At 38.0% G+C, this 12533-nt stretch overlaps 1 protein-coding gene across 1 annotated transcript in view; it reads right to left on the minus strand.

Annotated features, from left to right (window-relative positions):
- Positions 1–659: 659 nt before the first annotated feature.
- The window catches only part of LOC127410997 (intraflagellar transport protein 43 homolog), a 43722-nt gene continuing 31848 nt past the window's right edge, over positions 660–12533 (minus strand). Inside the window, exons 6-9 of the mRNA XM_051646304.1 lie at positions 8184–8256; positions 3759–3834; positions 3359–3412; positions 660–1400 (exon numbers count right to left, since the gene is read on the minus strand). Of these exons, the coding sequence (XP_051502264.1) occupies positions 1290–1400; positions 3359–3412; positions 3759–3834; positions 8184–8256 (314 nt within the window). The 3' untranslated portion in view covers positions 660–1289. The remainder of the gene's footprint in view (positions 1401–3358; positions 3413–3758; positions 3835–8183; positions 8257–12533) is intronic.

Genomic DNA, 12533 nt, shown 5'->3' on the forward strand with positions numbered 1-12533 from the left:
CTTTGCAAAGAAAATTGTATTGAAAGATGTAGCAGTGCCAACAATATTGGACATGACAGGAATGCTGATGAGTAACAAGAGTAATTCTACTGTTTCATCTGTCTGTGTTTGTTTGATATGTAAGAATTGTATAGTCAGCTGTTTTTATCACAAAACAAACCATGATCTCGACTCCAAAGGGGAGCAGATTGTGCTAATTACATGGTTACTTAACAAAGAAATATATAATTTCTCACGTAATACTGATTTGAGATTAAGTGTTCTAAATATGGCAGAAGAACGCAGAGCACAACGAAAAAACAATGATGAAGTATAGGATAGTAAGGCTGCCTGCTTTCTCATCTGTCTCATTATAGCCAAGATGTCACGCATTTTGGCTGAAATGAACGCATCGGAACGCCCATTTTCCCGTATTTAAGTGGCGAATTTATCGAGGGAGTTTCCCCAGCCAGCGAACATCGCTTATTTCCTGACACGGGATGCGTATTGAAGCTGGGAGATCAGACAGAGGAATCCCTGGGCCGCCAGTCCCTTATAACACTCCTTACAACTTGATACACATTTATGAACCCTTCACATTCGCAGCTTGTGTTCGACTATTTTCAATGTTTAAATAGTGTTATTTTATCACTGATAAGTATTGGAGAGAAACAGTGTGACAATTTTGTTCAGTTTTCTATTGATATTTCAGTCGATCAACTGTTGTAGATTGACTGTGTGCTTTACATAAATTGGGACAAATATTCATAAGTTCATATCAATGATTGCGTGGACTGAGTGCTTTTAGTGGATTTTGTAAATCGCTTGCAAAGTTTCCGTTCATGGAAAATACAATTCCACACCTGTAATGGTGGGAGGGCATTTGCTTTTCAATGACATTAGCCAATCATAACAATGGGCGAGTCTTAAAGGTGAAGTACACAGAAAAACAAGCGTTTCAGAGGGCTAAACACAGGGTAAAAAAAGCTCATGCAATACTACATTATGACTGTTTTTTGTGCAAAAAAAAAAAAAAAAAAACACCTTTACTAACATTATAAGTGAACCTCAAGGAAGACAATAATAATAATAATTAAAAAACAAACAAATGTTCATGTCATGACCCTTTTAAAATTGACCAATACAGTAAAGAGCTTTATTATCTGAAGTAAAGATCAGTATTCTAGCAAGAGTGTTTATAATGTTGTGCATTATTTACAGATATTTATTTAAAGTTGTTATGATTTTATACGAAACACATTCAATGTGAACAATCCTTGAGTGTACAAACACATACAGTAAGTCTATTCTCAGCTCACAGGAAGTGGAGACTGCTCCTCACGCTCTCCTTGATCCCATTCCGTCTGGAGTTCAGACGAGACCTCTGTGAACAGATGATCCCAATCCCAGCCAACATCCTCCTACGGATTGACCATCAAACATAGCATGAGCTTCAGAGAGACACAGGAGGATGAAAAGTGGGGAAAAGGCATTAAAGGAACATGAAAATTCTGTTGTTATGCTGTTCTTTTCCTCCATGGAACAAATAAAGAGAATTTGTGAAGAATCTTCACACAGCTCTTTTCCATACAACTAGAATTTTTAGTGACCACGACCGCCAAGCTCCAAAAAGCACAGAAGGACACCATAAAAGTAATTTGTTGAGCGTGATATTCCGAGTCTTCTGAAGTCTTGTGATGGCTTTTGGTTACAACACATGCGAGAACCAATTGATGTTTGCCATTGATGCACCAATTTTGAATGTGAATGCAAATGTGAATGAGATTTAACCATTTCAGTGGAGGGGACTACTATCAGTGATCTTAAATTTGAGTCTGTTCCTCACACAAAGCTATCATTTGACTATCACATGAGCCATATGGACTCCTTTTATGGTGCTTTATGGTGTTTTTGTCGTGCTTTTTGAAGTTTGACAGTTGTGGTCACTATGAACTCTTGCTGTAGATAAAAGAGCTTCATTAACCTCGTGCGACCCCATGTCCACATGTGTGGATGTTGTATTTTTGCTTCGCTATATCCAATGCATAATTTAAATGAATTAAAACTGACTGAATACTGTTCACAACACTCTCAATTAACACTCTCATACACTGTCATTTAAGGGTTAAACTTAGACACAACAGCATGATGTCGATTTCCGTGAAGCGCTTCTACAGGCGCAGCGCCAACAAAAGTGCCTCTGGTAAGAAACCTCTAAGTTTTTTCATTGAAGCCTGTTTGGTTGTATAGAGCAGCGTCTCTAGTTTCGTTTGATATCCCACTTTAAAAAATCCATTAATTTTTCGTGTGTCAGCGCGATGATAAACATGATGTCCACATACGTGGAAAATGTGACCTTATTTTTGAATAATTTTCAACATGAACACATCTGTGGGTCGTTTCGCTTCATTTTAATATGCATTTTGTTATATATTATTTTATCACTGTACAATATGGTTCTATTCATTAACATTAATAAATGCATTCATATATTTACTGCATTATCACATTGAGAATAAATGGGTTCATCCCAAAACTGTAAATGTTGCTTTCAGAGTCTTTATATGGAGTTAGGATGAAAATAAGATGCATTTCAAACTGTTCTAAGACCAGTGCAGACAGACAGCACACTGGAGGTTAAGTCATTCACTAAATAGGGAGCAAGGGAGCATCCTATATCTCTCTATGCAGTTAAGTGCATTCACTCCTAAAATCTGATCAAAAGTTCAGTTTCAGGCTGCAGATGATGTTTGGATCACTCAACATGTTTGACAGACATGTGACAATGATAATCAGTACATAGATTCAGAATTTATAATGTATCATTTTATTTTAACATGGTTGGCAGTGATTGGATGATTGTGGACATTACTTTGAATCAGAATTATGTATTCAGCTTCATAGAAAATCAGCTGTAATGTCTGTAACATCTCAAAAACATGAATAACCAACACTCCTGGACACATAATAAACTATTTGATGAAAAAAAAAATCTGACTTTCTATAGCTTGGTATTACTTAATTTCACAACTTAGTCCCGCTGTCCACATATGTGGACATATATTTTTAGGGAAACTATTTGCTCTAGAATGCTGCTCTTTTTTTTTTTATTTGATTTTTTATGCTTGTTTATTAGGTGCTACTAGTTACAAATCAAAAAGGGAAATGAAAAATGCACACAGCAGTCACGCTAGAGTCTCAGGAGGTTAATATTCTGCCTAACATCTCCTTTTGTGCTCCACACAAGAAAGGAATCAAATGGGTTTGGAATGACATGAGGGAATGACTATTTTCTTTTACACTGAGGTGAGGGGACAGAGATGAAAAATGCTGACCCTCTTTCAGACGTAATATTTACACCAGCATTTACCTCTCTCACCTCCTGCTCTGGGGCTAAAACCTTCGTGAGCAGCTTCAGGTCAATTTCTCCATCCTGAAATATATTCAATATTCAAACATTATCAAACAATTACAGAAAATATCTCAGGCCGCACAGGAGCTCCGCTCCAAAACCTAGTGACGATTTAAGGCATCACAAATGGCAAAAAGATGGCAAGGTTGTGCTGCTTTCTAAGTCCATTCTTTGGGATAAACAGGCAACAAATTGTGTGAAAAAAACAAAAAACAAAACATCTAATAGAGTCTACCGAAGTGAGAAAAACATTGATTAACGGTAGACTGTTTGAAATTAGTCACTGGTGTAGTTTCATGTCAGTTATATTGTTGTCACGTGTCAGTCAGCTCAGAGAGTCGTGCTCACAGTGTGTTTGTTTTCTCACCAGTGTCTGAAAAGCAGAATACTTCATGAGGTCATTGTCCAGATCTCTGTAGGTCATCACTCTATTCACCTGGATACTGAAAAACAAGACAACTCTAAACACAACAAACACACATTCTGGAGGAATTCACGAAGAATTAACTGCGACTGGTTATTTGCACGGCTGGTTTAGCACCCAATTCACTAAAGGTATTTTGCAGATCAGGCAATGGTGCAAATGCGCCCAAAAAAATCACTTTCTGATCGCTATATAGCAGAGGATGCAGCAGACCACCGTTATCTGACACACTTTAGCAGGACTGAACAGCATCACTGACTGAATCATCTCTTTAACATACCAAAATGACTGCATTACGCACCTGGATATATGCCAGGTCACAATGCTCTTCTCCATCAATTGATGAATTACTGCTGATCGATAGAAAATGTACACAAACAGCTCTTTTAAATAAAATTTGTGTTACCGTCTGCTTTCAACTAGTGTTATAAGTGCGATATAAATTGCACGGGGCAAGTTTTGTGATTGAAGAGCAATCTATAATGAGTCTAATTTAAATAGAAGAGAGGCATGTTTGTGCGGTAAAGAATGACAGTGACTTCATTTAAATACTCAAGGTGCAGTGCACTTACAGCACTGATTGCACATGCTTAAGCAAAATTGCGAGTGGTTAGTGAATAAGAGGCAGCTTTTTGCGCTGAAATACCATGCGCAAAAGTGGCACAACTGTTTAGTGAATTAACCCTATGTTTTATCATGTTAACACTCCATCAGCAACTTCACATAGCTATTTAGTAAATCACAGATAAACTGTTACAAATGATTTCCAGCTGCTTTCTGTAATGTTCTGTCATTAAAAATCTTTGATTTAATGGTATTCATGGTATTTTAAATATACTACTTTACATAGAGAAGGGTATTTAATATTACTATTTTGATTAAACCAGCAAATATATCATCAATATTAATTTAATCAATTAAATTTTAATCAAAATAATAATAATAATAATATACAGTGCATTTAGAAAGTATACAGACCCCTTCAGACTTTTGCTAAAATGCTTTAAATTATTATTTTTTCTCATCAATCTACACTCCATACCCCATAATGACAAAGCAAAAAAAACAGATTTTTGATAACTTTGCAAATTTAATAAAAAAATAAAAAACTGAAATATCACACTGACGTAAGTATTCAGACCCTTTGCTATGACACTTGAAATTTAGCTCAGGTGCATCCCATTTCTCTTGACTATCTTTGAGATGTTTCTACATTTTGATTGGTGTCCACTGGTGGCAAATTCAATTGATTGGACATGATTTGGAAAGGCACACACCTGTCTATATAAGGTCTCACAGCTGAAAATGCATATCAGAGTAAAAACCAAGCCACAAGCACAAAAGGAGCTGCCTGCAGAGCTCAGAGACGGGATTGTGTTGAGGCACAGATCAGGGGAAGAATACAAAAAAATTCTTAAATGGAAGTTTGGAACAACCAGGACTCTTCCTAGAGATGGCCGCCCGGCCAAACTGAGCAATTGGGGGAGAAGGGCCTTGGCAAGAGAGGTGACCAAGAACCCGATTGTCACTCTGGTTGAGCTCCAGAGATCATGTGTTGAGATGGGAGAAACTTGCAGAAGGACAACCATCACTGCAACACTCCACCAATCTGGGCTTTATGGCAGAGTGGCCAGATGGAAGCCTCTCCTCAGTGCAAGACACATAAAAAAGCATCTAAAGGACTCTCAGACTGTGAGAAACCAGATTCTCTGGTCTGATGAAATGAAGATTGAACTGTTTGGCCTCAATTCCAAGCATCATGTCTGGAGAAAACCAGGCACCGCTCATCTTTCACAACTCTGTGAAAGTCCTTAAGTGTCCCAGCCAGAGCCCAGATTTGAACCCAATCGAACATCTCTGGAGAGACCTGAAAATGGCTGTCCACCTACGGTCCCCATCCAACCTGACAGAGCTTGAGAGGATCTGCAGAGAAGAATGTCAGAATATCCCCAAAGTCCAGGTGTCACATCATACCCAAAAAGACTTGAGGCTGTAATCGCTGCCAAAGGTGCTTCAACTAAGTATTGAGTTTTGGGTCTAAATACTTATGTCAATGTGATATTTCAGTTTTTTCTTTTTAATACATTTGAAAAGTTATCAAAAATCTGGTTTTTGCTTTGTCATTATGGGGTGTGGGGAGTAGATTGATGTGAAAAAAATAAAATAATTTAAAGCATTTTAGCATAAGACTGCAACATAACAAAATGTGAAAAAAATTAAGGGGTCTGAATACTTTCTGAATGCACTGTATAATAATACTTATTATTATATAATAACAATAATAAATACTGTATATAACAATAGCAATAGTCCTCATTAATTTAGTGTGTACTCACTAGGCGATCTGTACTGTGCCTGAGCACGTTTGACCGCCAAAGTCCAGTTTGTCTGACTAGTGTGATTGCTCCATGCCTGGGCACGGTACGCTGAACCATGCCTTGACCCACTTGAAAAGGTAGGCTGGGGCAAAGTTCAGTTGGCTCAGGCATGGTACGCATCTAGTGTAATCACTAACAGTGACTGAGCACAGAACTCGAAACATGACGTCAATGATGCGACTGGGCAAAGGGATCACTTTGGTCTACAGCAGAGGTGCAGTGTTTACTGGAAATTTGGGCAGACGAGAGTATACAGGACCAACTGGATACAACACACAAGAACACACAAGAATTCCGAGATATTTGGTAAAATTTGCGACTATCTTTGTGCTCGTGGATACCAAAGAACCATTGAGCAATGACGTGACAAGCTGAAAAAACTGCGGGTTCAGTATCTGAAGGTATGGTATGCACTCCGTAAATCTGGCAGCTCATTGGACAAAAAGGATAAATTCCAGTGGTACGATGCTGTCAACAATTAGGCATGTGAGAGGGCCGTGTGTCACCACGACCCAAACGACTCCAAATAAGCCACAAAGTAACGTTACAATGATGGACTCCGTTGTGCTGTGCAAGAGCATTTTTCTTCCTGTTTTCTTCAAAACAAAAAGTCGCATCGTAATGACACAATTGTGCTCAGGTCCGGAACATTAAGTGCAATGTGAGTGCAGGTCAGCGGGGGAGTGGGGAGGGGGGACAATCATGCTTGGGCACGGTACAAGGCAAACGGGCCTAGTGTGAGTACGCCCTTAGTCAACTGTTCAAAATGTACCATTACTGTTTGTAATAAATTATTACAAATAAATACTAATATAATATGCGTCACAGGGGATTGGAGCACGCGTCGCAGCCGACAGGCCACGATGCTGGGCCGCTTTTCACCTCAAGCGAAGAGGCCCAGGGAAGCTGGGCTGCTCGAGTGAAGCCGCTGCACCATGCATGTCAGATCCACGAGGGGAGCGTGTCACGATCGCTGGACCCCGCCCATTATAGCTGGACCTTACCTTCTCTGCACTCCCTGCCTTCACATAGCCCCAGTGAATCGCAAAGATGACAGATTCCTTTTTATTTTGGACCCTTTATTCCCCTTTTTGGACATGTTTATTATTATTTCCAATAAATACCTTTCCGAGGCCTGACGCCACACCCATGCCCCCCCTTATTTTCTGACCCAGGGGCCGCATTACAGAAAGATCCTAACTATAGAATCCTATCTTATCTGTTTGGTAACCATGGCAATTTCAGTTAGGATCTCATTTATGACAAAAGCGATCACAGAATAACATTTTCTAAATGCATTATCCTATCTTAACTTCAGTTAGGATTTGCTTCTGTAATATGAATTTGTGAAAAATCCTAACTTAACTGATCTGATCTTAACTTAAGACTAAAGAAGTTTTCTGTAATATGCCCCATGGTGACTAGTTCCTGACACAATCCTCATTGGACATTGCTGATACACAACCAAATGAAAACATTTGAATGTGAGTTTCAGCAGCATCGTTCCAATTTACGAATCCATTTAGACATCTTGCATACTGTGCATCCCATAACTAATACATCATAAACAGTGTGGATGTCAGGGGTCTCAAACTTAATTAAGCCGGGATCCACTAGTTTAGTGATGTTCTCCATCAGGGGCCATTTACAACAACTGCAAGTGTGTTTACAACCATGAATTGTAGTGTACAACTTAACACACTTAAACATTCATGAACGTCATTGTATTAGATAAAAAAGGACTTTTTTTTCCTAAACTAACTTTGAGACATTTTTTTCAGTGATTTTTAAACTACATGATTGGGATTGATTTGCAGTTGCAGATATTGCAAAATTCACATTAAAACCAAGTAACTTTGAATCCATTTTTTTTTTTGACAGTTCTGCCTTTGAAGAGCAGCACTGATCATGAGGAAATGAAAATGCACTGAACTACATCGAGTCGAGTCATTTATGAGATGAGAGTCGGTTTACTGCTGATTATTGGTACCTGGGTGGAGCAGCTATCTGCATGGTGAGATCTTCCTCCTGAACCTCCTCAAGGTCTGGAATCACTGGGATATCTAGAAAACACAGGTGATATTCATCATCCGTGAGGGTTTACACTCTTTCAAGACAGGACTGTTTATGCGCACTACACCTGTAGTAGAGGGCTTTTTATAGATTGCTGTCATCGAATGCTTTTGTAGTAACAAACAAGGGAACTGTGAAACGTTCTTCTTGGTGTTGAGGACTGAGCACTCAAATCCACAGCTAGCTAATGTTAGCTGCACACCTCAATTTATTTCATGATTCATGTTGGCTAACTTAGCAGCAATAAAATATTGACCTGACTAAAATATCAAGTGAACAATTCAACGGTGCATTTGTAGTTAACCCTGCAGTAATGTTTGAGAAAAAAATATATGTGACAGTATTTATTGGAGCTAGGAGCAGAGACAGTTGTGATCTGTGCCCACTTATAAGATCCTACATGAACACCAAATGAGAGTTCACTAATTCACTGGTTCATATAGTTCTGGAGGGGTTTGAGCACAGGACTGGAACTATTTGACTAAAGCATGAAATAGAAAGACATTTTTTTGAATAACTGGTATAGGCATTATAAAATATAAAGGTGGAGATGGGGAGTTGGACTGGTTTTTCAATTGTTTTCCTATGTCAAGGATTTTCAAACTGGGGTCCGGGGACCCCCAGGGGGCCGCAAGGGGGTGATGAGGGTCCGTGAAAAGTTTAGAAAAAAAAAAAAGGTGTAACATTTTTTATATTATTTGACATTGTTACAGTTTCATTCTAAAATCATTGGTTTAATTACAATTATTTTCATTAAAAGCCATAGTATGAAATAAAAACAGAAATAAAAATAAATTGGCACATAATGTCATTTATTGTTAAATAAAATCTTATTTGTAAGAAATAAGGGTTGCAATTCACTATCTTTTGTAAAGCTGCTTTAAAACAATATTCGTTGTTTTATTGTTTTTACAAAATTATTTACAGTTGTGCTCAAAAGTTTGCATACCCTGGCAGAAATTGTGAAATTTTGGCATTGATTTTGAAAATATGACTGATCATGCAAAACAAAAAAACTGTCTTTTATTTAAGGATAGTGATCATATGAAGCCATTTATTATCACATAGTTGTTTGGCTCCTTTTTAAATCATAATGATAACAGAAATCACCCAAATGGCTCTGATCAAAAGTTGACATACCCTTGAATGTTTGGCCTTGTTACAGACACACAAGGTGACACACACAGGTTTAAATGGCAATTAAAGGTTAATTTCCCACACCTGTGGCTTTTTAAATTGCAATTAGTGTCTGTGTATAAATAGTCAATGAGTTTGTTAGCTCTCACGTGGATGCACTGAGCAGGCTAGATACTGAGCCATGGGGAGCAGAAAAGAACTGTCAAAAGACCTGTGTAACAAGGTAATGGAACTTTATAAAGATGGAAAAGGATATAAAAAGATATCCAATGTCTTGAAAATGCCAGTCAGTACTGTTCAATCACTTATTAAGAAGTGGAAAATTCGGTGATCTCTTGATACCAAGCCAAGGTCAGGTAGACCAAGAAAGATTTCAGCCACAACTGTCAAAAGAATTGTTCGGGATACAAAGAAAAACCCACAGGTAACCTCAGGAGAAATACAGGCTGCTCTGGAAAAAGACGGTGTGGTTGTTTCAAGGAGCACAATACGACGATACTTGAACAAAAATGAGCTGCATGGTTGAGTTGCCAGAAAGAAGCCTTTACTGTGCCAATGCCACAAAAAAGCCTGGTTACAATATGCCTGACAACACCTTGACACACCTCACAGCTTCTGGCACACCAAAAGAGAGCTTTATGGTCACAACCATAAGCACTATGTTTGGAGAGGGGTCAACAAGGCCTATAGTGAAAAGAATACCATCCCCACTGTGAAGTATGGTGGTGGCTCACTGATGTTTTGGGGGTGTGTGAGCTCTAAAGGCACGGGGAATCTTGTGAAAATTGATGGCAAGATGAATGCAGCATGTTATCAGAAAATACTGGCAGACAATTTGCATTCTTCTGCAGGAAAGCTGCGCGTGAGACGCTCTTGGACTTTCCAGCATGACAATGACCCTAAGCACAAGGCCAAGTTGACCCTCCAGTGGTTACAGCAGAAAAAGGTGAAGGTTCTGGAGTGGCCATCACAGTCTCCTGACCTTAATCTCATTGAGCCACTCTGGGGAGATCTCAAACGTGCAGTTCATGCAAGACGACCAAAGACTTTGCATGACCTGGAGGCATTTTGCCAAGACGAATGGGCAGCTATACCACCTGCAAGAATTTGGGGCCTCATAGACAACTATTACAAAAGACTGCACGCTGTCATTGATGCTAAAGGGGACAATACACAGTATTAAGAACTAAGGGTATGAAGACTTTTGAACAGGGGTCATTTTTTTCTTTGTTGCCTTGTTTTTTTTATTTTTTATGATTGTGCCATTCTGTTATAACCTACAGTTGAATATGAATCCCATAAGAAATAAAAGAAATGTGTTTTGCCTGCTCACTCATGTTTTCTTTAAAAAATGATACATATATTACCAGTTCTCCAAGGGTATGCAAACTGTATATAGCATTTTTCACAATAAATACAAGTATCTTTATTATATAATATTTTTTAATTTAATTGTAAATGTTTCTCTTTGAGTTCATACATCTAACATTACTCCAGCATAAGAAAGGCACTGTCAACTTAATAAGTAAATAAGAAGTAAAGATTTTTCTTATAATATTTTAATAATTTCTTTTGACAGTAGTACAATGACGATATAAAAGTCATTTATATAATTTGGCAAACAAGATTTTTATAATTTCATGTTTAGTACCTTTCCTACACAAGGGGTCCCTCGCAAAGGGATTATTAAATCTGGGGATCCTTGACATCAGAAAGTTTGAAAACCCCTATCCTATGTAAAAGTGCACTAAACAGACATCTTTGACCATTGTAATGCATTTGGCTGTTTTCTCAATGTCTCGCACAGGACCACCAAATTGTTTTGCCGTTTCAACTTCAACTTTTAAAAACTGTCGAGATAATCTTGAGAAACCCGAGTTCTGTTCTATTTGTTGCACTGTGTCTAGCTTTTTCTTAGCAGATGAATGCATTTGTTCTGAACAGTCCCGTACTTGCCAGTTGGCTAGTAACTTTATTAGCAACTGCAACAAAATGCATGGTTTACATCAAATTTTAATAATGGTAATCTGACTGTTGTCAGATTCCTTTGGATGCTGTGACAAGTTAAAAGTAGTGGAAACTTTGAAAATCATGCCTTAAAATTCCTGTTTTGTTTCTGGAGGGGTTTGAGCACAGGACTGGAACTATTTGACTAAAGCATGAAATAGAAAGACATTTTTTTAAATAACTGGTATAGGCATTATAAAATATAAAGGTGGAGATGGGGAGTTGGACTGGTTTTTCAATTGTTTTCCTATGTCAAGGATTTTCACAACATCTGTTGTGATTCTTCCTAACCGAGCGGTTCGTGGTTTGAGACGTGCTGCCACCTATTGACACAGATTGTAAAAACAGATGTACTTCAAGCTTGAATTGCTCGTATGGTAGGAAAATCCGTACTTTTATTATGGAATTTACATACGCGTCAGGGCGTATGATTAATTGCATTCATTATTTTAAGCGTTCATTTAGTACGATTAATTATATAAAAAAATAGCATGTTAAAAAATGTACGATGTTAAAACGTAATAATATGTTACATTCACACCACTAATTATTATCTTACAATTAGGGCTGTAGATTTAACATGCTAATTCAGTGTGATTATTTATATATAAAAAATTAACTAATCATGTCCCTGGACGATAATAAGGAATATTCTTACCATCATAGCAATTTAACCTTGAAGTACCACCTGTTTTCAGCAGGGGGCAGTTAGCGAAACTCCAGATGTAAAGGCAACATGCAGCTGTACAGGGATCAAACCACACTTTTGATGCATCTGAATATCCATACTTCTCTACTATATAGTATGCCAAAAACAGTATGCCAATGGAGTAGTATGTCTGAATCCACAGTAGTCATGAAGCAGTAAGCAAGGAATACACGGATGACCTACTATTTCTGGCAAGATTCTGAAGTACGGATCAAATGGACACTTAACCATCACATAATCCCTCTGGAGCTGAGGATATGTCTTTTTCAAAACACTGGATTTAAAAGAATGGCAGTGAATCGCTATTTTCAACTGTAAGTTTTATATATACCAAGATAATTGTTCCTTGTGCTGAAATGGGGCTTGTTTAACAAAACCAGAGCAGATAGTTTTCGTGGTTGTTGTTGTTACCTC

This window comes from Myxocyprinus asiaticus, chromosome 20, assembly GCF_019703515.2.
Source record: "Myxocyprinus asiaticus isolate MX2 ecotype Aquarium Trade chromosome 20, UBuf_Myxa_2, whole genome shotgun sequence".
In the NCBI taxonomy this organism is placed as follows: domain Eukaryota; kingdom Metazoa; phylum Chordata; class Actinopteri; order Cypriniformes; family Catostomidae; genus Myxocyprinus; species Myxocyprinus asiaticus.